Source organism: Centrocercus urophasianus, unplaced genomic scaffold, assembly GCF_019232065.1.
Source record: "Centrocercus urophasianus isolate 14NV4802_14NV808 unplaced genomic scaffold, USGS_Curo_1.0 seq_10, whole genome shotgun sequence".
NCBI classification, from domain to species: domain Eukaryota; kingdom Metazoa; phylum Chordata; class Aves; order Galliformes; family Phasianidae; genus Centrocercus; species Centrocercus urophasianus.
Genome location: NW_024884142.1, coordinates 3473 through 30354, shown reverse-complemented (window position 1 = coordinate 30354; position 26882 = coordinate 3473). Strand labels below are relative to the sequence as shown.

General features: G+C 56.7%; 2 protein-coding genes across 10 annotated transcripts; one reads left to right on the top strand and one right to left on the bottom strand.

The window, feature by feature from the left end:
- Positions 1 to 219: 219 nt before the first annotated feature.
- LOC122157369 lies at positions 220 to 5783 on the bottom strand. Its single transcript, XM_042812984.1, has 2 exons — positions 5626 to 5783; positions 220 to 1454 (listed from the first exon to the last, which is right to left on the bottom strand). The coding sequence occupies exon 2, from the start codon at positions 1355 to 1357 to the stop codon at positions 314 to 316; it is 1044 nt and encodes a 347-aa protein (XP_042668918.1). The 5' UTR covers positions 1358 to 1454; positions 5626 to 5783; the 3' UTR covers positions 220 to 313.
- On the top strand, positions 5739 to 26882 carry PTK2B (protein tyrosine kinase 2 beta). 9 transcript variants are annotated; one of them, XM_042812972.1, is made up of 30 exons: positions 11032 to 11085; positions 13810 to 14057; positions 15413 to 15591; positions 15667 to 15754; positions 15908 to 15987; positions 16121 to 16183; positions 16326 to 16380; positions 16592 to 16732; positions 16921 to 16995; positions 17067 to 17168; positions 17560 to 17677; positions 18076 to 18115; positions 18198 to 18244; positions 18355 to 18408; positions 18891 to 18988; positions 19076 to 19160; positions 19458 to 19558; positions 19644 to 19759; positions 19893 to 19993; positions 20072 to 20161; positions 20900 to 21104; positions 21209 to 21317; positions 21400 to 21465; positions 22720 to 22866; positions 23683 to 23718; positions 24088 to 24119; positions 24396 to 24438; positions 24669 to 24812; positions 25622 to 25702; positions 25791 to 26882. In XM_042812972.1, exons 2-30 carry the CDS (start codon positions 13845 to 13847, stop codon positions 26004 to 26006), a joined length of 2925 nt encoding a protein of 974 aa, XP_042668906.1. In that variant the 5' UTR covers positions 11032 to 11085; positions 13810 to 13844; the 3' UTR covers positions 26007 to 26882. The 9 variants fall into 9 exon arrangements, with proteins under 9 accessions (XP_042668858.1, XP_042668866.1, XP_042668906.1 ...); XM_042812924.1 differs by lacking the exons at positions 11032 to 11085; positions 25622 to 25702; positions 25791 to 26882 and adding exons at positions 5739 to 5810; positions 22071 to 22196 and having other exon boundaries at positions 24088 to 24115; positions 24382 to 24438; positions 24669 to 24795; XM_042812932.1 differs by lacking the exons at positions 11032 to 11085; positions 25622 to 25702; positions 25791 to 26882 and adding exons at positions 10696 to 10786; positions 22071 to 22196 and having other exon boundaries at positions 24088 to 24115; positions 24382 to 24438; positions 24669 to 24795.

The following is a 26882-nucleotide window of genomic DNA, read 5'->3' as shown; positions in this document are numbered from 1 at the left end:
CCCAGGTCCTCCTTTCTCCCCTTCTTGAAAATGGGATCAATGTCTCCCCTTTCCAGGCCTCAGGGACTTTGCCTGATGACTTTTTGAATGTGATGGAGAGATCATCATCATGGTGGAGAGTCACCATCAGCAGCAGTAGGCAACAGGCTGTATGAAGGGGAATGAGAGAGAACGGCTCCTCAAATCAAACACCTACCCATGCTCACAGTATGCCACGGTCCCCTTTATTGCTAGTGCTCCCTACACTGCAGCTGAGAAATCAAAATCAAACAGCAGAGGGGCAGGCAGCAGCTGCTCCCTTCCCACAGTGCCATCAGATGCTGATCTCTCTGCTGCCCTCAGCTGTCCCCACTTTCTTCAGGTTCTTCACTTTGCTCTTCATCTTCCACCAGAAGGAGAGGAGACACTGCAGTGTGCTGCTGTGCCCCAGGCTCTTGTACTCCACCTGGGGCATGGGCTCCATCCCTACTCTCTGCAACCTTTCCAGGGCATCTGGGGGGATTGGCTGTGCCCACGGGGGCAGAGGCCACACAGGGGCTGTGGTGGGAAGGGACTCCCCTTGTTGCATCCCCCAGTTTTTGGGACTTCTAGGCAGAGGCTCTCTGCACTCCTCGCAGTATTCCTCACTGCCACAACATTTGGGCAGCCACACATCTTTCCCCCATGCGTGCAGTGTCTTCCCACTGATGGACAGATTAAAGAGCAACCCAACCTTCAGCTTTACCTTCTCCTCCTGCACCACCACATCCAGGGAGAAGATCAGGGCAGTCAGCATGGCCATGGCCGCGGTGGCTGAGGAGCTGCTGTGGTGTGGGCAGCTGTTGTCCAGGCACCGGCAGCACTGCATGCAGATGGGATATTTGCTCCTGTAGCCCCCGTGTGCCCTTTGAGCACCGCTGTCGTTGTTTTTTTCCATTTTGGCCAGCAGGCTGAGGCAGATTTGTGTGGTGTCCAAGGACTCCATCAGGGATCTGGGGAGGTCCTTCATGCTGGAAGTGGAGAGTGAGTTCCCGAGGAGCTCTGAGTTGGCGGCTGGGCTCGAAGTTCCTTCTTGTCTCTCCTGTGGCAAGCTTCTTCCAGAGGCTGATTTTCTTTGCAGTCTGCTTCTGTGCTGTCTTTTTTGATGTGACCTCACCTGGCTGAGTGTGGAACTCCTGGTGGGACAGCGGGTTCTGCTGTCGGACAGAAAAGGTGCAACACCATCACTCAGGTCTTCTGACGGATTGTCCTGGCAGCTCTGAGATGCTTCAGCCCAGAAGGGTTCTTGGGGACATGGGGAGAGGCCGCCACAGCAGCACGAGGTGTGCAGTGTGGGGCCAGGCCCATTTGTGCCGCTCTGCTCCATCCTCCTGTCCATCTGCTTGCTCTCTGTTACTGACGTGCCCTGCTCCACAAACAAGCTTGTCTTCGTGGGGAATGCCAGCCTTGGTGGGCACTGCTTGGGAATTGAGGACCTGGGAAGGGGAATGGAGTCACAGGGATAGGAACGTCTTCAGTCTCAGCCTGGTGTAGAGCTGAGCCCTCCCCCCCACCCCGCTCTATTTCATTTCATTTAGTTTCTTTTCATTGCATTTTGTTCTACTTCATTTTAGTCTGTTCCTCTCCTCTTCTCTTCCTCCTTCCATCCCATCGCTTCATCCCATCACTTCATCCCATCCCATGCCACTGTACCAGGCTGTGCCCAGGCAGCATTTGGAGAACACCAGCTCGTTGTTGGTGCAGTGCCTCTTGGCCTTGAGGATGGCCAGCACTGCTATGCCCAGCAGAGGAATGGTGCAGCACACCCTGTGGTCCCAGCGACCCCAGATGCTGAGGCCTGGGAGGATAGTCATGACTGTCAGAATCCATAGCTTCGTCGTCTGCTTGGAAGTCACATTAAGTGTGTGGCCACCAGCACGACTACACAGCTCTTAGCAACAGCCCTGTGATGGTGGCATGGACACGACCAGCCCAAAGGGTGTCTGGGCTCAGGGATTTTGGAGGCTGACTGATGTGGTGAGCACACTGCTCCTACCCACCTCCTCCTCCCAGCTGCTCTTCTGATGGAGCCACTCTAAACAGGGCCATGTCTGTGACATGGAGGTGACATCCCTCAAACACACAATGGCTGCTGTGGCCCCAGCTCCCAGTCAGTGCACTCAGTCACCTCTCAGCAGGGAAGCTCAGGGGCAGCCACTGCCCATTTTTACCTGGCCTGATTCCTGGTGATGGTGCATGAGAAAGAGAGGGTGTCTCATGAGTGGGCCCTGCACAGACTGATCTACTGGGGGGGCTCCCCACTTGCTCCCACTGCTCCTCCATGCTCTGCCCCAGGAATACTGGCAGTGCTGCACTGTGTCACCCTGCTCCAGGCCCTTGTCTTCTTGGTGGACCTCTTCCTCCACAGCACTGTGTGCTGGTGACATGTTGGATATGTGCGTGTTCACGTAGATGCAAGAAATCAGCCATAAATCTATTTGCTGCTATACTAGTGGTGAGCTTGTGTTCTCTGGGAGAGGTGACGTCAGTCCTAGCTTCAAGAAGTGCAAGGAGGAGAACCTGGGGAGCTCTGGGCCAGTCCAACTCCTGACTCCTCACTGCAGGACCCGGGGCCGTGCTGGTGGCCCTGGCAGCAGCCCCCCATTCCCAACCTCCTTCTCTCTCCATGGCAACAGCAGAGACAAATACCATGGCAACCCCATGGCAACAGCACAGGCGATGCCACTGGTTCCCACAGCCCAGAGGCAAGTGGATGCCAGGGCATCCTGGAGCAGCCTTCCAATCACAGAGTGGTTCGGTTGGAAGAGACCTCGATGACCACGCAGGACCAACCCCTGCTCTGGGTTGGGTGCCCCCCACCAGCTCCTCCACCAGCAGCACAATGGGACATCATGTCCTACCTGGCGCCCAGGGAACCGCTTTCCAACAGCAGGTGTTTTCCCTGGGGTGGGAGCCAGCTGTAACCAAAGGGCATCCCCCATAGGGGAATTTAGGGTTGCTCCAAGCCCCTGCAGGGTCTCAGCTCGACTGGGCAGGGTGGGCCCACAGTAGCTGTCCCAAGGTACAAACAGGAAGTGAGCTGGACTGGGTGAGGGAGGAGACCCCGGGGTTTGTAGGCGTGGACTGAATGGGATCAATGAACAGGAGTAGATCAGTGGTTACTTTGTGGTGAATGGAGGTGTTCAAGAACCCTGGAGATGTGGCACAGATGGATGTGGTCAGGTGGGGCGCACATGATGGGTGGGTGATCTTTGGGGTGTTTTCCAACATTAATCATCATAGAATCATTGAACTGTTTGAGTTGGAAGGGACCCTTAAAGGCTACCTGGTTCGACTGCCTGCAATGAGCAGGGATGCCCTCAGCTCCATCAGTGCTCAGAGCCCAAACCAGCCTGACCTTGGCTGTCTGCGGGAACATCCACCACCTCTCTGGGCAACCTGTGCCACTGCTTATAGTGTCAACCCCCTCCAAAACCGCCTAGGTGGCACAAACCTCACTCCAGCACGCTGTGCCACCCCCTGTGATATCCCCATCACCCAGTGCTGCTGAGCAGCCGGCACGGGTCTGCACAAAGGGCGATCTGCTTTTCCCCCTGTTGTTCTCAGAGCACAGGAAAATGAATTTTTCACCCCTGTAAAGTGAAAAAATAAAATAAAATAAAATAAAATAAAATGGGTGGACTTTCAAAGCCCATCGATAACTGCATACCTTGAACTTGCTGGCAGGCGCCCGAAGGGTACCTCTCCTCCAGCTGAGGTCGGCCAGCCTGCAGATGGCAGCAACCACCCGCAGCAATCGAACCGGTAGGGACCGCGGCCACCCACCCTACAGCTCGGAGGACACCCCCAGCACCGCTCCTGGGAGTCTCTCCCTGCTCCTTCAGCACCACTTCTCCTTCTCCATCCCAACACCGGCTGGAAGTCCCCCAGAGCCCTCCCACCGTCCGAACCCTCCATCTCTCAGCCAAAAGTAAGTTGGTGCCTTCTGGCCTCCGACAGCCGCTGCTTGAAGCCGTTTCCCAAAGCGCCGCTCGCTCCCTGGTGATGGGAGAGGTGCTATTAATAAATCCCGTCAGCTTTTATCTCTTCTCTCTGTGCCAATGAAGAGGGCGGTTTGGGGAAGGGGGGAGGCGGGGGGGAAACCTGTTTCTCTCCGGCGTTTCATAGCTACGAGCTCAGCGCGGGAGCATGGGATGGCTCAGCAGGCTGTTGAACCAGCTCTCCTGTGAGTCCGGGGCTGAAGGTGGGGAAGGAGGGTTGAGGGGAGAAAGGTTGCTTGGTTTTTGGTGCATTGGGTTCATTTTTGGCGTGGCTTAATCAAACCCTCCTCCATGGGGCTGTGCTGGCCAGGGCGCAGCAGTGGCGTCGCAGCATCTGTCCCAGACTTGCACCTCCTTGGGAGCGCATGGAGAGGGAAAGGTGCACGTGGAGCTGTGCACCTCTCTGGGCAGAGTGATGCCTGGAGCTGCTGTCCCCTGCTGTTCCTGCTGTTGGAGGTGGACACCTATAGCCCACCTGCTGCCCCCTGCCCTTTGCTGGGAGATGTTGGCCTGTGTTAGAGTGGCCCTGTGATGTTCAGCGTATCGGAATTGCTTGGGGTCGGGCTGCCAGTATGGCTCTGTGTGCTGCCGGTGGCACAGGAGTACAGCGGTGCCCTCAGTGCTCCTGGCCCCTAAGTGGGGGGTTGCCATGCCCTGAAGCCTTCCTTGATTCTTTCCTCCAATTCTCAGGGTGCAAAGGGGCCCTTCAGCACCCGGCTGTGGGGTGCTTGGCTTGTGTCCAGCGGCTCTGTCACACCTCGAGGGGGGGTCAGCAGGGAACACTTCTGTGACCCACTGTGGGGCTGGGCAGTGGGGTGCAGTCAGCAGGGACTCTCCAAGCACTGTGTGGGGAACCCCCCTGAGGCTGCTTCTTCCAGTGATGGGGATCCATATGGGAGCAGGGGCAGTGTCAACCCCTCCCCATACTAACACCCAACTTGCTTTCGTGTAGGGAAACCGCTATGGGGCAGGAGGTGGCTGTGAAGGGGAATTCCCAGTAAGAACCCGTTCGCCCCATGGCTGCTGCCTGCAGCTGTGCCGTGCCTGTGGTCTGCAGAGCCTGAGGCTGAGAGGAAGGTGCCTGCATATGGGTTTTGGGGAACTGCCTGTCTGCGGCTTTGCCTTGCTGCTTCCCCTACCGTGCTCAGCTCTCTGCATGGAAACCAGCCCATGTGGCAGTGCCCACCACCCCCATAGCACCCCGCTGCTGGGACCACAGTGCTGTGTTGTGGTGGGGAGGGGGGAAGGGAGAGCACCCCACTGCTCCCCCTTCCCTCCTCCTCCTCCTCCAGCCCTCAATATCCAACACCCCCAATGCCGTATTGCGGGGCTGGGGGCTGCGTGCTGCTGTGTGATCAAAGAGGGGCTCAGATAGTGGGGTGCCCCCAATTCACCCAACAAAAGGGGCGGTGTGCTGAGGGTGGTGGTGCTGTCAGAGCCCTCCCTGCTGCCCCGGACATTGGCACAGAGGTTCTTGCACCATCTTCATTCCTTCCTCATCCCCTTGCAGAGCGCTGAGCTCCATGGGGGCCGCTTGCCAGCTCTTCCCAGGTAGGAGAGGCCCCATACGCTGGGCCCCGTGCCCAAATTCCCAACCTGTCCCAACCTGTTACGGGGTCAAGGGAGTGAGCAGGTGAGGGGTCTTGCTGCCTTCCTCGCCTCCCGCCCTCCTCTTCCTTCCCGGCGTCGTGGCCTCATCCGGAAGCGGGCGGTGGGGAGGAGTGGTTTCAACATCGATTCCAGCACGGGACACGCTGCCCCAGGGCCAGTGGGGGCGAAGGCAGCGCCAAGGTGAGCAGCTCTGCTCACTTTGGGGAGCGCGGTGCAAAAAAAGAAGGGGGAAACGCAGAGCCGAGGGCAGGAAGTGGGAGTGGGACGTTGCGTCTCCGTGCTCAGGGCGAGCTGGGCCGCAGCGGGGCGGGAGGTGCTGTGATGTTTGCCTAAGCGTTGGGTGGTGCGTGCCAGCATCGTCGTCACAGGGAGAACGCTGGGGATGGGAGGGCTGGGAGGGCGAGAGGGGCTGATGCGACACTGGGTGCCTGTGGGCTGCTCTGGGTGCTGCTCGGTGGAGTTTCATCGCCGTTGGCTTTGGGATATGTCATCCAAGCAGGATGTGTTGCTCCTCCAAACCTGGCCCTTTGCAGGCGGTGCTGCGGGGAACTGCCTGCATCTCCTGGTGGGGAGGGTCCTGTTGGTGGGTCCCCCAAGAGCGAGAGTGTCTGAGAGCTGGGCCAGAGCAGGGGGTGGGATGGAGCACCAGGCATGGGGCTCTGGTGTTATGTGAGAGGTGGAGAGAGCTCAGCCAGGCTGGGCCAGGGGGTATCCTAGGGCTTCCTGAGCAGGAGTGCTGTGAGAGCCTTCCTGAGTGGGACAGGGCCTTGGTGAGGAACAGGGACACACCAGGAATGGTCCCATTTCCACCTACTGCACCTACAGCAGATGTACATGGCATATCAGAGTGGTTCAGGGGACAGCATCCAGCCTAGGTGCGTGGGGATGGATGCATGGGGCAGCAGTGTTCATGCAGGAGCACACCGTATGGGATGCACAGCGCAAAGGTGTCCACACAGGAGCACCCAAGTGGGACAAGGGGCTGCAGGCCTCCCAGTCTGCAAAGGACAGGGAGGGATGCATAAGCCCATGGCGTTGTTGGTGCGTGCATGGGGCGCAGTGCTGCTGTCCCCAGGCTCCACATCTCCATGCCTTTGTGTTCAGCCATTTTTCAGTGCTCTGTGCTCAGGCTCGTGCAGGCGATGGGGGCTGGGGAAACGCCATCTGAATCATGTTGCTTTTTCCCTGGCACACTTATTACTCACGAGGAATAGATGTGAACCTTCCGTGGGAAGTGTTGCTACGTTCCAACCTGCAGCAGCATGCCGTGCTCAGGCCCCTTTCTCTGAGGAGCAGCAGAAGGGGGCTCAGCCCAAAACCCACAGGGATGTGTTTCCCTATGGAAGTGTGGGGGGCAAAATTTGGGGGTTTGTGTTCATATAGGGGCAGCACGCTGCTGGAGGGAAGGGCCACAGTGCTCTGTTTGGGGAAGAGGCTGCAAAGAGGGAAGAGGAACACTTGGTGATGCGCACAGCTCCCGTGAGCCACTGGGAAACCTCCCAGTCCCCACTGAAGCTTCAGTCAGCGGCCACAGCTGGGTGCTGCACCACTTCCTGAGCCCTGTGCATCTACACAGTGCTGTGCACCTGCACTGCCACAGTGTGCAACCACCACAGTGCAGATCTGACGCAGTGCACATCGAATACAATGCACAACTAATGCAATGCATGTCTAATGAACACAGTGCACGTCTAACAAGCACAGTGCACGACCACCACCGTGCACAACCACCATGCAGATGCAGCCACGTTGCATCCAGCCCAGATAATGTGAGGGGCACTGCGGGGTGTGATCCTGCAAGTGTTGCACAAACATTTTGTAGTGAGTTGTGGCCATTGGGAAGGAGAAATTGCTTGGGGAAGGGGCTCAGGGGTGACTCCTGAGTGTGGGGTGACTGATTTTTCCAGGGATTGGGGCTGTGGTTTGGGCTTGAGATGCAACTCTGGAAATGGGGGTATATCTCCTAAAATGGGAGATGTCTGTCTCTGAAAATAGGACTATATCTATAAGTAGGGATGTGTCTCTGGAAATGCATCGGATCTCTGAAAATGGGGATGAATCTCTGAAAATAGGGGTGCATCTCTGCAAACGGAGTGCGTGCCTGGAAACAGAGGTGTGTCTCTGGAAATGGGGGGTGCATGTCTGGAAATAGAGATGCGTTCCTGAAAATAGGAATGCATTTCTGAAAAGAGGAGTGGATCACCAAAAATGGGAGCACATCTCTGAACATACGAGTACATCTCTGAAAATGGGGATGCATCTCTGACAATTCCTGGTGCCGGAGGGGAAGGGCTGTGCTGCAGAACCTGCGGCTTTGCATTCTTTTGTGTGATTTCTGCCAAAAATGCCCCGGCCTGCCTGGGAATTTTAAAGTTTTGGAGGAGATGAGTTTCCCTAATGAAGCTAGCGTGAATATCAGGAGTGTAATTAGCTCTAGCATCCATCAGCCTGACAGGAACAGGTACTGGGGGCCGTATGGGTTTGTAGCAGCGCCTGCAGTGGGGTGGGACACAAGCAGAGCTCCTGCCCCTTGCCCCCATTCCCTACCCACCCCAAGGATGCAGGAGCAGCATCGCGTTCCTGCAGGTTGCCTGGTGACAGGGATGCCTAGCGACCAGTACCAGCTGTGCCAACCAATGATGCTGCAAAGCCCTCCGCTTCCTTCTGGCGCTGAAAGGTTACCGGGAAATACGCCCACCCTGTTCCTGGGAAGCTGCTCCCCTCCCCAAGCTTTCGGTGCTGCTCGGGATTATTTTTAGGCTGGCGGAGCTGCGGGAGCAGTGCTGGATGGGGAAGGCTGCGGCTGAACCCCGCTGCTGCCCTGGCGCTGTTCTCAGCCCCTTCCACCCTCATCCCCCATGGATGCCCTCACCCACTCCCCGCCCAGCCTGATTTTGGGAGCTGCTGGTGTGTGCTCAACCCCTTGTGTTCCGTGCTGCCGTGCCTTGGTTTGCTTGGGGAAATCCAAGAAATAACCAAGTGGTAGTTGCATTATCACTTGGCCAAGTAGTAATTGTGTTAATTGTGAGGATGAGTGAGAGCACTGAGATTCAGTGCAAGGTTAGGGCACAACCTACGGGGCCCTGGGAACATGGTCCTGCAGGTCCCGTACACTGAAAACATTCAGCAGGGAAAACGGTTGATTTTATCCCATTTCACTCAAGGCTGTGATGGAAAACTGCAGGTTGCACGTGGTTGCTGCTGATGTTGGAGGCTTTTAGGGAGGACTCTTCATGGGCACTGCAGTGGGTTCAGGTTTGAGACCCCCTCAAGGGGAGAGCTGACAGCAGCTCACTGGGGACGTTTTGCCTCCAAAGCCATGTCCTCGCTTTCCCCTCCCCATTGCCTTGCACTGGGAGGGGGTGATGTACTGGTGAGGGAGCCTCGTAGGGAGCCCAGATGGCCCTGCCTTGTCCCCTTGCTGGGACAGAAACACAACGCAGACAGAACACGCAGATCTTTCCCCCGTGCCTGAGTCACCTCTTCAGCGAGCTCCGGCTGTGGGCGTGATGGCAGCACAGCGTCTCGATTCTGATTCCTCAGCAGTGCTGCACGTATTGCCGTACCCAGCTGCTTGGTGCAGAGCTGGGGCTGGGGGGAGGGGGCTTCCTGAGCTGTTCCTGCACCCAGAAACACCCGTAGCAGTGTTTTCCCACTTGGAAAATGGGATTGCATCTCTGAAAATGAGGGCATGCCTCTGAAAATGGGGTGCATCTCTGGAAATAGGGGCGCCTCTCTGGAAATAAGAGCTCCTCTCTTGAAATAGGGGTGGTTCTCCGAAAATGAGAGTGCATCCCTGAAAATAGGAGTGCGTCTCTGAAAATGAGGATGGATCTCTGAAAATGGGAATGCCTCCCTGAACAATGGGATGCATCTCTGAAAATGGGGGCGTGTCTCTGAAAATGGAGGTGCATTTCTGAAATTGGGGTACATGTCTGGAAATGGGAGTGATTTTCTGAAAGTGGGAGCACACCTCTGAAAACAGAGGTCCATCTCTGAAAGCGGGGTACATGTCTGAAAATGATTTTCATCTCTGAAAATATGAGTGCGTCTCTGAAAATAAGGGTGCATCTCTGAAAATGGGGGTTCATTTCTGAAAATGAAGCACACGTCTGAAAATGGAGGTGCATCTCTGAAAGTGGGGGTGATTCTCTGAAAATGAAGGTGCACCTCTGAAAACAGGAGTGCATCCTGGTGGAATGCTTAAACCCTCCATAGGAGGCACAACGAAGGGAGTTGTAGTTGCACTAAGCAAAGAATCAAATGGGTGGAAATGTATTAGGAGCTAGCCTTGATGGTGAGGATGTCCAGTGGATGCTTATTGAGGCTAGCGTTTTGGGCTGTTGAGTTTTTGGTGTTTTGGGCTGTCTGCCAGCACTTTGGGGATCTACAAGTGGTTTTGGGATCTGCAAATGATTTTGGGGTCTGCAAGCAGAGAGGGCAGCCCTCCAACCCCCCTGGGGCAACCTGTCCCACCGTTGCAGTGTGTGTCACTTCCTTTGCTTTGCGAAACACGTTCTTCCTCTGATGGGGCTGTCACATGTGGCCCAAACCCAGCACTCCAAACCCATCCAGCCAGCATCCAGAACCAACACTGCCTGTTGAAGTTGCTGCCAGGGTTTTCCTTCTCCCCACTGCCCCGCTACAGGGCTGGAATGAATGCAGACCCCTGGATTTGGGGATTGGATGCATGAGGAGGGGGGTTGGGTGGTGACATCCTGCTCCCCGCTGGGGACAGGGCTGAAGTGATGGATGGGAGCTGGGCAGATTGGGGCAGATATGGGGAGCAGGCGTTTGAGATAAGACAGGTGTGCCCCAGAGTGTTCCTTGGTGTCCAGATTCCTCTGCCCCGGGGCTGACAGAAGGAAAGAGAAACTGAGGCACGCAGCCTGTGCTGTGGGTCTGCGTGGTGGTGCAGCCCCGGTTATAGGACACAGCCTCCAGGTGTGGGTGCTGCGGTGCAATGCTATAGGTGCCACTGCCTCAACCCCTGCAGGAGCCTCTCTGCTCCCCCGGAACCATAACAATCCACCGTGAGTCACTGAAATACCTGCACCGATGGGGCAGGGCAGGGCCGGGGTGAGGCGTGCGGCTGTAGGGTCCCCCTGTCTGTCCCACACCGCGGCATGGAAACGGGACCCTGCTGAAGGGACGAGGTAAATGGTGGGTGGGTCCTAGTTGTCCCTGCGCTTTGGAAGGAGGGGAGCTTGCAGCCCCAAAGCTGGCACTTAGGGGGTGGAAATGCTACGGGTTGGGGGCAACGCAGTAGTTTTGGGGCAATGTGGGGGGGTGGGGGTGGGGGTTTGGGTGAACCGTGCCTCAGTTTCCCCACCTACGCACATGTGGGCACATGCGTGAGCCGCCTGTTGGGTGCTATGCAAATGCCTCCGCACACAGCAGGAAGCAGCAGCAGCTCCGTCAGCTCGGGGTGGGGACAAGGAACGGCCACCTCACCGTAAGTGCCTCTCACCCCCTCTTACCCTTGCCCCGTGTGCCCCATAGGGAGCAGTGGGGCACAGAACCTTCGCCCTTTGCGCTGGTGTTGGGGTGGGAGGCGAGCTGAGAAAGGGCAATCTCGTCACTCCGAGCTGAGGTCCAGGGGGGTTCAATCCATCCCCCCGTGTGTGAGGATGGGTCACTCCATGGTGCGGCTGAGATTTGGGGTAGGGTTGGAGGGAACAGTGCCGAGTTTGACACTTTTCCACGTCTCAGGAGTGCGTGGGAGCACCCAGAGGGACTTCCTGGTATGGGGCAGAGCGCGACGGGGATGTCGGGGGTGTCCCAGCCTGAGGGGTTGGGAAGGGGCTGTGGGGGAACAGGGCTTGGTGGTGGAAGCGTTGCATGGTCATCTCTGTCCCCTTCTGGCAGGTTGTCCCCAAATGCTGCTGCCACACTGGGGACAGAGCCGTGCTGCTGTGGGCTGTGTCACTGTGCTGATGTGAGGTGGGGGCAGGGGATGGGGTTGGGGTTGGGGCACCTTCTCCACCCAAAGGGCTGCAAGTGGTCAGGTCCTCGTGGGGGTACCCAGAGGAAGGGGACATCAGCTCAGCCCCACACAAAGGGATGTGTTGGGATGGTGATGCTGTGTGAACAAATTTGGTGAGGCGAGAAACCAAGGTTGGGAGAAGAGGCGACACTTACGTGCACTGAGCTTTTGTGGCAAACCCTAAAAGGAAAGCTGAGGGTTGGGCCAGGGGTTGCTAATTCTGCTCAATCCTATGGCTGTTTTCAGCGCAGCGAGCAGGAAGCCACCAGTTAGCACCACAAGACCCCCCTCATACAATGAGAAATAACCCGGTGTGAAAGCATGTGTGAGAGCACGTGCACGTGCTGGTGGCCCCCCAGGTTGTGGTTGCACTGTAGCACCACCAGAGCAAAGCCAGACCCTGGGAAATGCTGCCTGTCCCCTGCTGGCGTCCATTGGGGCACCATGGGATGGCTGTCACACTGTCCCCAGCTGCACCAGAGGGTGTCACAACCTCACAGTGCCATGGGGAGAGCACAGACCCTGCTGGTGCCACCCACGCTGTGCCCTGCCTGCAGCACCATGCAGGTCCCCATGTCACCCATCTGCCTCCAGGTCCCATTGTCACCCACTTGCTTGCAGGTCCCCGCGTCACCCATCTGCCTCCAGGTCCCCATGTCATCCACCTGCTCCCATATCCCCATAGAACCTGCTGCAGGGCAGACCCCCAGCATAGTCCCCGTCCTCTCTGTGCTTTCCCAGTCCCTCTCAGCTCCTCCCCATGCCCAGGACTCCCTCCTTGGGGCCATTGCCTGCAGCAAACCTGGGGTAACGCATGGGCCACCTGTGCTCCTGTTTGCAAACAGCTCTGGACCTGTTTAATGAGTAACTGGAGGGCTGAGCTCAAGGAGGGAGAGGCCCCTGGGCTGAACTTCCATGTTGGCTGTTTCATAGCTGAGAAGTGCCTCTTGACTGCTGGTGATATGTGTGCACTGAGTGTGCCCGGCCTCAGCCCGGCTGCATGCAAAGGAATGGGGCAAGCAGTGCCTTTGCCATCCCTTGTGCCCTGCTCACAGCCCAGAAATTCCCCACAAAATAAAGGCGGACAACCGAGACTTGCTTGGGATCTGTTAGATCAACGCTGGCTAGATGTGGTTTCCAGTAGTTCTCAGCAAAATGAAAAGCCAAACCACTTCAGTTCCGGCCCAAGGGACATTTCTGAGCAAGCTTCTAGATTGTTTGCCCTCTAAAAATAAAAGAGCTGATCAATATAAATAACTATCGCCCTTGCGGGTGCGGATGAGTCCGAGCTGCTTGCCCTGTTCTGCTCTGCAAAAAGCCCTCTGCTAAATGCAGCTCTGCCGGGGGGGGGGGGGGTCACACTGCACTGTCCCACGCTGCAGAGCACAAACAGGCTTGCCTTGGATTTTGGGGGTGAGTGAGGGGCTGGGTGAGGGATGCTGGAGCAGGAGGGGTTCATTATTCCAGCTAATGGAGATGGAGAGACATGGGCGTGCTGCTCTGGAGGTGGTGGGGTGAAAAGATGCTGTTAGTGAGGGGATGGGGTCACAGAGATATTGCTCTAGAGGTGATGGGGACATTAGGGTGTTACTCTGGAGGTGATAGAGATGTAGAGGTGCTGCCCCAGGGGTGCTGGGTACATGTGGGCACGTTGTTCTGGAGGTTCTGGGGACACAGGGACATTGCTCCAGATATGATGGGGACAAAGAGCTGTTGCTCCAGAGGTAACAGAGACACAGCAGTGTTGCTCTGGAGGTGGTAGGGACACAAGAGTGTTGCTCTGAAGGTGATGGGAACACAAATGCATTGCTCCAGAAATGCAAAAACGTGCTGGGGGCACGAAGATGTTGCTCCAGAGGTGCTGGGGACATAGGGACATTGTTCTGGTGGTGCTGGGGATGTAAAGATTTTGCACTGGTGGTGCTGGGACCAAATGGGCACATTGCCATGGAGGTGCTGGACAAGTGGAGGTGTTGGTTCTGGAGGTGCTGGAAACATAGGAGCATTGCTCTGGGGGTAACAGATACAGAGATGTTACTCTGGAAGTGACATGGATGCAGAGGTGATTCTCCAGAGGTCCCCTTTGTCGCACTCCTTTGTCTCCATCTTCTCCTTCCTATCCCTCCTTCCTCTCCCCCTCTCCCCTCCTGCCCCAGGTGTCCCCATGTGGTGACGCATGTTGTCTCCCTGCAGGGAAGGGATGCTCAGCCCCTAGCACCCCCCCGGCCATGAGCATGTCAGCCCTTCCTGAGCCCCTGGGCCGCCCACGGAGCAGCTCCTTCCGCAGTCTGGCTGGGACTCTGGAGGCCAACCTGGGCATGGGGACTCTGGAGGAGGACAGGGAGGAGATGCGCATCCTCAAGGTGTGCTTCTACAGCAACAGCTTCAACATGGGCAAGAATTTCAAGCTGATCAAGTGCCCCGTGACGACAGAGATCCGGGTATGTAGGCGTGGGTCTCATGGGGATGGGGAAGGTGGAAGGGACTTTTTTGTCCTTTTGACCTTTTTGGTGTCAGAGGTCCATGGTCCCATGGTCCCATGGCTCCAAAACCTGGAGAGCAAAGAGATGATCTAGACACGACCAGCAGCCCAGTAGGCCACTTTCTGGCCAGCAAAGAGCAGTTCCCATGCCGTGGTGTAGACACAGAATCAATGAAGTTGGAAGACCTTTAGGATCAAGTCCAACAGTCAACCCATCACCACCATGCCGATTCATATAGAATCATAGAATCAGTGGAGTTGGAAAAGACTTCCAAGACCACCAAGTCCAACTGTTGGTCCACCCCCATCATGCCCACACCACATCTCTAAACAGAATCATAGAATGACTAAGGCTGGAAAAGACCTCTAAGATCATCGAGTCCAAACTGTTGAGCTATCCCCACCATACCCTCTAAACCACGTCCCTAAATAGAATCACAGAATCATTAAGGTTGGAAAAGACCTCCAGGATCAAGTCCAACCGTAGGCCCATCACCACCATACCCACTAAACGGCGTCCTGGGATGCTTGGAGGGGTGGGATGGTATCATAGCTCTGTGGGAGGCTTGGGTCTGCAGCAGCCCCTGTGTTCCCTCCACCCCAAAGACCTGGTGGAGAAGGGGTTGGAGATATCTCAGCATCTCCCTGCATGCGTGGTGTGATGTTTCCATGTCAAGGGCCACATCCATGGGGAGATGCTGAGACCTCCCCTGCCCTTCTCCGGGGATGGACTCTACCATCTCCCTAGGCAGCCTCTCCCAATGCATCACCACTCTTTTGGAGAAGAATTTTTTCCTAATATCACACCTGAAGCTCCCTTGGTGCAAGCTGAGGCCATCACCTCTGTCCTAAAGTGTCCCTGCTGTCCTCAGACACTACTGCAGACACACAATGCTCTGCATGCTGCAGCTGATGCTATGCATCAGGGGTAGCCCTGCTGAGGTACAAGGGGGGGAACGACCTGATCAGGCTTTTACTCCTCATTACAACACACCAGAGAGCTCGGGTGAGACGTGCAAGCTGTGGGTTGGTGTAGGATGGGCTGAAGGCATCTCCGGAACATCAGGTGGAGACCACAGGGGCTGTGGTCTTGCAAAGGGACTGTGGGTTTGTAACATTTCCTCCTCGTTTCTAAGATCTGTTGACTCATGCAGAACATGAAGGCTTGGGATCGAGTCCCTTTCACAGGGGCAGTTTGTATTTGAGAGGCATGGGAGGACGCGGTACTTTGTAAGGGCGAAACCACAGCAACCGTGGGGTCAGCCCTTGGAGCTGCAGGGCTCTGAGCCCCACTTGCTGCATCCCTGCCCCCAGGAGGTGATCAGATCCATCCTAGTGAGCGGCCGCATCGGGCCCAACATCCAGCTGTCCGAGTGCTACGGGCTGCGCCTGAAGCACGTCAAGTCAGATGAGATCCACTGGCTGCACCCCGAGCTGACGGTGGGCGAGGTGCAGGAGAAGTACGAGTGCCTGCACCTGGAGGCCGAGTGGAGGTAGGGGATGGGGACCTGGGCACGGGGTGGGGGTCCCTCTGTGTGCCCCCCCACAGCTCAGTGCTGTGCCCCCAGGTACGACCTGCAGATCCGCTATCTACCTGAGGACTACATGGAGCGTTTCTTAGAGGACAGGACCACGCTTCTCTACTTCTACCAGCAGGTTCTCCAGAGCCCCCTACCCACCCCTGGCATCGCTGGGCTTCACCTCTCCCCCAGCCCAGCGCACCCCAAGGAGGGATCCCAAAGCGCATGCACCCCTGTGAGCATCCCCAACCCCTTCCCCCACCCCCTGAGCTCTGTTTCTCCCCATTAGCTCCGCAGCGAGTACATGCAGAACTACGCCAGCAAGGTGAGCGAGGGCATGGCCCTGCAGCTGGGCTGCCTCGAGCTCAGGTACGTGCTGCTGGGTGCTTGGGGAGCGGGAGCAGGAGGGGGGCTTGCAGCACCCAGCTCGGGGGGCAGAGTCCTGGGGGGAAGCAGGAGAAGGGGTGCACGAGAATGCACGAACAACTGTCCCTTCCTGCAGGAGGTTTTACAAGGACATGCCCCAAAATGCGCTGGATAAGAAGTCCAACTTTGAGTTCCTGGAGTGAGTAGGCACAGCTCATTCTGCAGCCCTGTGCTGGGAGCAGCCCTGCTGCACCGTGCATCCCCTGCTTTGTTGCTGCAGCCCCCAGTGTGTTCTCAGTCTGCACGTGGCCTTTGACATGTGCATGGTCTCTGCTCTGCAGGAAGGAGGTGGGCTTGGACCTGTTCTTCCCCAGCCAGATGCAGGAGAACCTGAAGGTGAGGGACGTGCACATGAGGACAGCTGATTATCTGCAACGGGCAGCTCTGGGTGCAGGCTGGGTGTGCATGCACGTGTCAGTGCCTGGGGGTGGTCATGTGTGTGTGCACACATGGTTGTGCATGCAGATGCATGTGCATGTCTGCAGCTGAGTGCATGCACGTCTGTGTGCACCCCATGGCATACACCACGTCCCTGCTCTGCCCGCAGCCCAAGCAGTTCCGCAAGATGATCCAGCAGACGTTCCAGCAGTACGCGCTGCTGCGGGAGGAGGAGTGCATCCTCAAGTTCCTGCATACACTCTCCACCTTTGCCAACATTGACCAGGAGAGCTATCGCTGTGAGCTCATTGTGAGTGCACGGTGAAGGGTCCACTGGGGTCTTTTTGGGGATGGGGGCACTGTGGGGGGGCTGCTGCTGCACCCAGGCAATCAAGGTGGGTGTGCGCTGCCTCTCCCGGGCATCACAGTGGGGAGGGGAGAGATGGATTTGGGGAAAATCCCCCCAAAATGTGCATCTTCCCTCTGTCCCATGCACAGCAAGGGTGGAACATCACAGTGGACCTTGTCATTGGGCCGAAGGGCATCCGGCAGATGACAAGCAAGGAGGCCAAGGTAGGGGGGTCCAGAGGGGTGAGGACACCCCCAGGGCAAATGCTGGGGTCTGACAGCACTTTTGCCTGCAGCCCACTTGCCTGGCCGAGTTCAAACACATCAAATCCATCAAATGCTCCAGCGTGGAGGATGGCCAGGCTGTGCTGCAGCTGGGGCTCAGCGGTACCCCCCAGGTGAGGCAGCTTTGGCACTGGGGGGATACATTTGCAGGATTTTGTAGGTGGGGTGGGGATGGCCATGGGTTGGTGTCTTGTCCCTGCAATGGACAGCCCCATTCCCACTGGGGGCTAGGTTAGGGTTAGTTAGGGTCAGGGTTAAAGTTAGGGTTAGGGCTCCCTCCTAGAGCCATATGGCCATGATGGTGCTCTGGTCCCCACCAAAATGCCTGGAGTGGCCCTGCCAGGGGATGGGGTTGAGGATGGGGTGCCAGCTGGGATGGTGCTGTACGATATGGGGAGGTGGTACCCAAATCATCCCAAGGTGCAGAAGAGGGGACATCCCCTGAGCTCCAGGATTTGGAGGCAATAAACAGCCTCTGTTTATTGTCCTTATCACCTGCCCTAGTCCCTGGCCATCAAAACATCGTCTCTGGCTGAGGCAGAGAACATGGCTGACCTCATTGATGGCTACTGCCGGCTGCAAGGGGGCCTGGACACATCCCTCATCGTCTTCCCCAGGAGAGGTGAGTCGTCTATGGGTACCTATAGGTGCAGGCACCTTCCTGCTTTGGATGTCCCCACCAAGCCCCATTGGCAGCCCATCCATGCCCCATTCCATGCCTTCCTCCCCTGCTCTGAGGGCTTTCTCTCGAGCTACAACATCATCCTCAATTTCCCAGCCATTAGCCCAACCTGAGACCCTGCACACGCTCTGCATGCATGCTTGCACCCAGTTCACCTCTAGCCAAGCGGTGGTGACAGTTCCATAGCAAGAGTTGGCCTAACACCTTCCCTGACAACATGGGGAGCTGCTGGGGAGCAGGGAGGTGGCTGCCCCTTGTCTGCATTGGAAGGAGGGACACAGCATGCACAATTGCACCCCCTGGGGTGCATAGCCCATCTGGCTGTTGTCCTCCCACAGAGAGGGAGAAGAGGAGCAGCCTTCCACGGATTCCCATCCCGTGAGTATTACAGGGGGTGCTGGGACCCCTGCCCTGCCCCACTGTGCCCTGCTTGCTGACCCCAACCTCCCCCGGCCTGCAGGCACCTGGAGGAGCGACACTCTGCTGTGTCTGACAGCCTCAGTGTTGGTGAGTTGGGGATCCCCTTCTTCTCCATGGACTGTGGGTGGGGAGCTCTGGGATGGGCACTTTGGCTTTCCCTGGTTGCATCTCTGCCTGCTGCCTTCTTCTTGCCCCAGACTCTGAGATTTATGCTGAAATCCCTGACGAGACCTCACGCCCGAGATCTGGAGGTGGGTGTCACCCCTTGGGTGCCCTCCTGCCCATCTCCCTCCAGCTACCATCTCCCTATTCTCCCCTTCCTCCTGCTTGTCCCAATTTCCCACCCCATCTTCAACAGTGCCAAAATGTGTTTTGCCCATTCTGCCCACCCTACCCATGATCTCCAATCCCTATGTCCATCATCTCCCTATGCCATACATCTCCTCTCCCTGTGTCCATCATCTCATCTCCCTATGCCCACCATCTTCATATTTTCTCCTTCCCCTTCTCCACTCCCCACCCCAACCCCACCAGATCTGGGGTCTAAGTTTTGCCCACTCTACCCACCTTACCTCCTGGAGGTGCACACTATGGAGCAGGACCCATGGGTCTCTGTCTTGGCCAACGGGATAATGGAGCAGATGTGCACTCAAAAACCTCCCTCTTAGCACGGGGAGGGGTGCGAGCAGCTCTCCATGCCCCAATGCCCACCAGTGCAACCCTTTCCTCTCAGTCCAGCACTATGGGATCTGCAGGGAGGACATCACACTGGGAAGGATCCTGGGCGAAGGCTTCTTTGGCGAGGTGTACGAGGCCACCTACACCAACCCGGTGGGTGTGCAGTGCTGCCTCCATCCCACCCACCTCCTTTTTTCCCCGGGGGGAGTGGGGTTGATCTGCCCCCATCTCTGCTTGCAGAAAGGGGAGAGGGTGAATGTGGCTGTGAAGACGTGCAAGAAGGACTGCAGCCCCGAGAACAAGGACAAGTTCCTGAGCGAGGCAGGTATGTCATTGCAATGCAGAGCAGGATGAAGAAGGGGTCCCATACCCTCTGTGCTGTGACAGGGTTTCCCCAGATCTTTTGGGGGAAGAAATCTGCTGGAATCTTGTGTGAGGGGAGGTGGGCACCGTCTGTGCGTAAACCCTTTGGAACCCTATTGTGGACAGCAGGAGCTCCCTGGCTGTTCCTGCTGGTCTGGCTCTGTCTGCATGTCACAGAGCTTCCCCTGCACCCCTGGTGGGGTTGGGGCTGCTGGAGGTTCCCCTGTGGTAGGGAACCTGTGACAGGGTCTCCCCACAGTGCTGATGAAGAAGTTGGACCACCCACACATCGTGAAGCTCATTGGCATTGCAGAGGAAGAACCCACCTGGATCATCATGGAGCTGTACCCCTATGGGGAGGTGCGGTGGCTGATGCTGCTGGGGGCTGTTCCCCCACCTTGGTGCTACTTTTTAGCCCCTGAGCCCCCCACCTGTCCTCTTGCAGCTGGGTCAATACCTGGAGCAGAACAAGCACTGCCTTGCTGTGACCACGCTCGTCCTGTATGCACTGCAGATCAGCAAAGCCTTGGCGTACCTGGAGGCCATCAACTGTGTGCACAGGTGAGGTGGGAGCAGCAGGGCAGCAGCAGGAGCTGGTAGCACCCCTTGCAGGGTCATTTTTCAGTCAGAGGAGCTGGTTTCTCTGGATGTGATGGTCCAGCCCTCATTCCCAGTCAAAGTACTGTCCTTGCAGGGACATTGCAGTGAGGAATATCCTGGTGGCATCCCCAGAGTGTGTGAAGCTGGGTGACTTTGGGCTCTCCAGGTACATCGAAGATGAGGAGTACTATAAAGGTAAAGCAGTGTAGGATGTGGGCTTGTGTCAGCCCATCTGCAGCCGTGAGCATGGCTGCCATCTATCTGTCCCTCCAGCGTCTGTCACCCGTCTCCCCATCAAGTGGATGTCCCCTGAGTCCATCAACTTCCGACGCTTCACAACAGCCAGTGATGTCTGGATGTTTGGTAGGCAGTGGGATGGAGGTGGGACGGATCCTGGGTACATCTGGGGGCAGCATCATGGTGCGCAGGGACATATCCTGCTCTGGTGTGGCAGTGGTAGCTCAGCCTTGGGGAAGGGCTCCTGGAGCAGAACCTTTGCAGTTCCAACTCCTCAATTTGGGATGCTCTACCATCATTGGAAGCATCCTGCATTCAAGATGTCAACCCGTTAGCCTGGAGGTTTTCAAGGAACGTTTAGACTTTGTGTTGAGGGACATGGTTTAGTGAGAGCTATTGGTGATCAGTGTATGGTTGGACTGGGTGATCCTGTGGGTCTTTTCCAACCTTGGTTATTCTATGGTTCTATGATTCTAGCTGCCACTGGGGACATTCCACATCCAAGGTGCTTAACCATCACTGGGGGCATCCCAAACTTGAGGTGCTCAACCATCATTGGGAGCAACCCACATTTAAGGTGCTCAGCCATTATTGGGGGCATCCCACATTCAAGATGTCAACTGCCATTGGGGGCATCCCTCATTTGAAATGCTTAACCATCACTGGAGGCATCCTGCATTCAAGATGCTCAACCATCATTGAGGGCGTACTGAATTTGAGATGCTCAAGGATCTGGATTAAACATTACTCCCTGAAAACATCCAGAGCCTAGCTCTGTCACCAGGTCCCCAAAACCTTGGGCAAGGGGATGGTCCCTAGATTGGTAACTGGCATCATCTGTGATTTCTCCCCTGTGCCTTGCAGCTGTGTGCATGTGGGAGATCCTGAGCTATGGCCGGCAGCCCTTCTTCTGGCTGGAGAACAAGGATGTGATCGGGGTGTTGGAGAGGGGCGACCGCCTGCCCAAGCCCGACCTCTGCCCACCCATCCTCTACACCCTGATGACGCGCTGCTGGGACTACGACCCCAGCGAGAGGCCCAAGTTCAAGGACCTGGTTTGCAGCTTGAGGTAATGGGAGAGATTTTGGGGCACCTTCCTCCTCCACCCATCCATCCCATTCATCTCCCTGCATCAGGGCATGGCACTGAGGTCCCCTCTCTGTCCCCCTGCAGTGACATTTACCTGATGGAGAAGGAGCTGGCCAAGGAGCAGGAGCGGAACAACCGCCACCGGCCTCCCAAAATCATGGAGCCACCAACTTCCCAGGAGCCACCCCCCAAGGTGGGACATGGGCAGAATGCTGCAGGGCAAAATATCTCCTTGCTTGCACCCCCCCCTCACCTTTCTCCCTCCACTCCCACAGCCCAGCAGACCCAGGTACAAACCTCCACCCCAGAGCAACCTCCTGGCACCCAAGCTGCAGTTCCAGGTAAGGCTGTATGCCCCAAGCGATCCACGGGGAGCACAAGGGCTTGTTCCCAGGAAGCTGTGCCCAGAGCTCCAGTCCTCAGAGCTGGTAGCTTTTGGGTCTCAGAGCCACCAAGTGCCAGTAGGACAGCGCACTGTTTTGGGCTCAGCCTTGTCTCTGCCTCAGAGCTCCAGGAGTGGCTTTTGTCCCAGGGCAGGGCAGTTTGCAAAGCTCCCCTCCTCCCCTTGCCAATGCTCCCCCCATCCTGTTTGCAATGCTCTTGCCATTCTGTTGTCAGTGCTCCCCGGTCCTTTTGGCAATGCTCTCGCAGTCCCATGTGTATGCACAGCCGCAAGGAAAGGAGGTTTGCTGCACTCTAGTGCTGCCTGCAGCTGAGTTTGCACCATTCCTTGGAGCATCCCTACACTCTTGGATGCTTTTTGGAGCCAGGCAGGGGTTTGGGCAGGAGCATAGTTTTGGGAGCAAGCGTTGTGGTAAAGACGGTCCTATGCTGCTCCTCTGTGATGCTTTGCTGTGAAAGCCCCTGTCCCACACTCTTTGCTCTGTCCATGTGTCCGTCTGTCTGCCTGCTCCCATGGCTTTGTCCCGTGCCCGCCTTGCCACAGGTGCCCGAGGGTCTGTGTGCGAGCTCACCCACCCTCACCAGCCCCGCCGAGTACCAGTCTCCAGCCAGCTCCCTGCACACCCCTCCGCTCCACCGCCACCACGTCTTCAAGCGCCACAGCATGCGGGTAAGAGAAGGAGCTGAGGGCATCACGAGGACCGCGCCGAGGAAGGGGCTCGGCGGGGGAGCGCTCTGTGCTTGGTGCTGCTGCTGCTTCCAGCCGTGTACCCGATCCTGCGCCGCACTGCTTGAGGCTGGAAGGGCTGCCATGATGTTTGCATGCATGCACACCAAAGTGGAGGTGTGGTGGTGGAGGAGATGCTGGCGTGGAGTACCCAAAATCCAGCTGGGGTGCTCCGGGGATGGGTGGCTGCAGCGTTGTCTTCTGGCGTTTAGCTCTTCAGCACCACTGCATGGCCCCAGAATCAGGGGCAGGGTGTTGCCCTGCATCTGGTGATGATCTGCTGGATGGTTTGACACAATCCCAGCACTGTGAGCATCTGCACCGCGAGCAGAATGCACTGCTCTGGTGCTGAGTTGCATGCCCAGGAGTCCAGAGCATGGCTTTGCATGTGCAGAGCTGTGCCAACACCGCATGGGGAGGCTCCTGGTGCTGAGCTCCCCCCATCTCTGCCTGCTCCATGTGCCAGGAGGAAGACTTCCTGCGTCCCAGCAGCAGGGAAGAAGCACAGAAGCTGTGGGAGATGGAGAGGCTGAAGATGCGGCAGGTGCTGGACAAGCAGCAAAAGCAGATGGTGGAGGACTACCAATGGCTGAGGCAGGAGGAGAAATCCCTGGTGGGTAACATTGGGCTGCGGACAGACTTTGGGCTGGGTGCTCCCAGCTCTCCCATTGCCACCATGCACCAAGCTGCAGCTTGCTTCATGCAATATAACCACACCTGCAGCATGCTGCAGGTCTCACAGCAGGTGTGCAGCTCCAGCGGTTTGTGCACAGCCGGAGGTGTCAGGGCAGCCCCCATCACCAACCCACTCACATCTCTCTGTGTTCTGCACCTCGCCGAGCTGCGATGGGAAGCAAACACTTCAACACCTGCGCAATTTTTTAAACGCCATTGCGTCTTCACGAGCTTTTATAATGCTTTTTAAAGCCAGCATCAAGGTAGCTAATGTGTGACTAATGCACCAGCGGCAGCGAGATGGAAAATCTTTTATTAGCACGACTGACGCAGCCGTGGAGCAATGCCCAGCTCTGGTGCTGCAGCAGCATTTTGGGGAGCAGCAACTCGGGGTCCTGGTGCCCCATGGAAGGGATGAAGACAGGGACAGGGCCATGGGGGGCTGTGGGGCTGCAGAGATGGGCCGTGCTCCTGGGGTGTGCATTTGGGGACTTCTGGAGGCAGGAAAACCATAAAGGTCTCCAAAGATCAGAGATGGATTCTCCTGGATGATGTTGGGCAAAATGAAGGGGGGAATGCTTCTTCTTCTGTTAGGAATTGGGATGAAAGAATCAGAATTCGGGAAAGTTTTGCCATGAAGGGAGTAGAGGGAAGGGAACAGTTCTCCGGAGGTCCCCATTTTTCCTTTTCCTTCCCTTTTCCCTTATGTTTCCTTTTTCCCATCACCTCTCACAAACCTTCTCCCCTTTTTCAGGACCCGACAGTGTTCATGAACAACAACACTGCTCTGGTGAGTGCTGCCAGCCCCAGAACCCTATTGACTGCATTCATCTGCAGAGGGGCCCTTCCCCTGGGGGTGGGCAGAAGATACATACAGCTTGCAATGGTCCCTGCTGCCCTTTTCCAGCCCTGCTCTTGGAAGCATTTAGGGATTGCTGGGATCAAATTGCTTTCTGTTGTCATGCTGGGGAATCCCTGTCCCCCAATTGCAGAAAACTTGTCCAAAACTCTTAATGGGGTACAATGCTTGCAGTCCACACCTGCCCCCTGAAGCCCTCTGGAATGAGGATGCCTCCACCCTGAGGCAGTGCCTCCTCCGCTCTTGCTCCTCTGAACAGGATTTCCCACCTCTCACTTGCTGCTGTTTCTTCCCCTGCAGCTGCTCCCGGAGAAGGAGATGGATTACAGTGAGTGTCCCCTCTGCCTTTTGCACAAGCCCTGTTCCAGCAATCCCAGATCATCACCACGAGTGACTCTGCCTGCCCCAAAGGCTATGCCTGTTCCACAAGTGGGAGGCTGAGCTGCAGGCATCCCCTTTTCCTTGCCCTGATGGTGGAGGGAAGGTGGCATACAGCTGTGTCAAGTTGGGGTGTCCTGAGTGGTGTGGGGCATGAAGAACATGCACACACTTCCAGGGAGCATCCAGAGTAACTCTCCTTCCTTTCCCTTACTGATGGTGTAGCAGAGTTCACGGCCCCCCCCCCAGAAGCCTCCAAGACTTGGGGCACAGGTAAGACTTCCTCAGACAGCCATTGTGGTCCAAGTCTTCCTCCACAACCATTTACTTCTGTTCATCTACAAGATAGGACTTCTTGGACCAACTAAGCAGTGTCCAAGTTGCGGGTGGGAGGTGGATGGGTCTGGGGTGCAGAGATTGGCCAGGGCTCTCCACCGATGTTGGTCTATTCCTTCCCTGCTCCCTTGTTGTCCTGAGCCCACCACAGCCCTGTTCTCTGCCAGTCCATCCAGCCAGCTCCCACTGCCAATCTGGACCGCACGGATGACACGGTGTACAGCAACGTCATGGACCTGGTGAGAGCTGTCCTGCAGCTGAAGAATGAGATCAGCCTCCTGCCCCCAGAGGGATACATCCTCGTGGTGAAGGTAGGGGAAACAAAGGGAAAGCAGGCCTCCTGCAGGGATCATGAAGGGAGCTGGGAATCAGTCTGCTGAGCAGCTCCCACCGAGAATCCTTTTTGGAAAGACTTACGTGTATAGGAGGGAGCATTAGCAACACACCTTGGGTCCTTGGGTCAATGGTGGGAGCAATTCCAGGATGTCTTGTTCCTTCAGTGGCTCCTAGGGTCAATGACAGGAGAATTTCCAACGTGCCCTGCTCCTTCCCTGTGACCTTGTGTCAGTAGAGGAGCATTTCCAACATGTCTTGCTCCTCCAGTGTGTCCTTGCACCAATAGCAGGAGGAATTCCAATGAGCCCTGCTCCTCCACTGAGTCTTTGGTTCAGTGGTAGGAGCAATTCCAGCATGCTGTGCTCCTCCCTTGGGTTCTTGGGTCAAGAGTGGGAGTGTTTCCAACATGTCTGGCTCCTTCATTGGGTCCTTGGGTCAATGCAGAGTATTTCCAATATATCCTGATCCTGTTGCATCCTTGGGTCAGCGATGGGGGCACCTCCAATATATCCTGCTCCTTCTTTTGGTCAATGGGAGAGCATTTCCAATATACCCCACGCTTTTCTTCTGCTGAGTCCTTGGACCAATGGTGAGAGCATTTCCAACACATCTTTGTGTCCAGGTGTCAATTCCAGTACGCCCTGTTCCTCCATTGGATTCTTGAGTCCAAGGGGAGCATTTCCTCCCATTCTTCTCTCCCCACTGGCATCCTTAAATCAGCATCAGGGACTGTGCACCACTGTTTGGTGCCTGGATCCATTCTAACCCTACCATCACCCCACAGAACGTGGGCCTGTCCCTCCGCAAGCTGATCGGCAGCGTGGATGAGATCCTGCCCATCCTGCCCGCCACTTCCCGCACCGAGGTAGGGCTGCAGCATGCCCCATGGGGATGGGGATGGGGGAGGGGGCTTGGGGACACCCCCAGCTATAACCTCTGCACGTCATGGCCAGATTGAAGGGACCCAGAAGTTGCTCAACAAGGACTTGGCTGAGCTCATAAACAAGATGCGCCTGGCACAGCAGAACGCCGTCACCTCGCTGAGCGAGGAGTGCAAGAAGCAGATGCTGACGGCCTCCCATACCTTGGCTGTGGACGCCAAGAACCTGCTGGACGCTGTGGACCAAGCCAAGGTCCAGGCCAACCTGGTGAAGCTGTGCGTGGAGTGAGGGAATATGAAGGGGTGGGGAAGGAGAAGAGGAGGAGAGGCAGCGCCGCATTGGTCGGTAGCAATGGGAGGAGAGTGGTGCGGACGAGCTGGCTTCTGTGTGTCTCCTGTGGCCTCGCCGCCCTGTCCTCCATGTCCCCCTCCTCCTGCAGCTGCTTGTGTCTTTAGCATCATCTCATCAGTCTTCTGAAGAAAGGAGGTGCCTGGTGACGCATCCCTCCAAAGGACTGGGGGTGGCTTGGCTGTCCCCAAGGGTGGATGAAGGTCCCTTTGGGTTCGGTGGCACCAACAGGGCTGTGTGTCCATTCAGTGTGCCCAGTGGGCCTGTCCAGTGGGTCCATGTGTCTATCCAATGGGTCCCCATGTCCGTCCCATGGCCCCTCCCAGGGACAGCACATCCAACTGGGGCCCTGCGCCCTGCTGCTCAGTGCTGGGAGCTGGGGACACAGTGACCAGGGGAGCTGGCTTCCCGGGAGGGGCTCGCTGGAGGGACTGTTTGCATTTCCTTGTACATTATATAGAAGAGTTTATTTAATGATGGGCGTGCGTCGGGTCGGTTCTCGCGTCCAGCCCCAGCCAGGGGAGTGTGGGAGGGGTGGGTCCTTGTGCCCGCAGCCGTCAATGCCACAAATCAGTCGGGAGGATGGGGCCTCTTCCAGCTGAATTTGCTCCAAGCTACTCCATGTAAACGACAACAGCAACAAATTCTCTGTTTGGTTTGTGCTTGAATTGGAATTCGTACGGTTTGGGCTTTTCCCCAGCATCTTCCCACAACGCTGCTTGCGCTGGCTGAGATAAACCATGCACCAAGTCCTGCTGTGCCTTTGCTTGCTGACATCCCCCTCTCCTGGAAAAGAATGCAGGCTGGACTCCAGAA

What these genes read in the sequence shown, in the direction of transcription:
- LOC122157369 (XM_042812984.1), bottom strand. Translation starts at nt 1,357, where the DNA reads ATGGACAGGAGGATGGAGCAGAGCGGCACAAATGGGCCTGGCCCCACA.
- PTK2B (XM_042812972.1), top strand. Translation starts at nt 13,845, where the DNA reads ATGAGCATGTCAGCCCTTCCTGAGCCCCTGGGCCGCCCACGGAGCAGC. An exon ending in TGACAAGCAAGGAGGCCAAG is followed by an intron (nt 16,996 to 17,066) that starts GTAGGGGGGTCC and finishes TTTTGCCTGCAG; the next exon opens with CCCACTTGCCTGGCCGAGTT. An exon ending in AGGCCACCTACACCAACCCG is followed by an intron (nt 18,989 to 19,075) that starts GTGGGTGTGCAG and finishes CTCTGCTTGCAG; the next exon opens with AAAGGGGAGAGGGTGAATGT.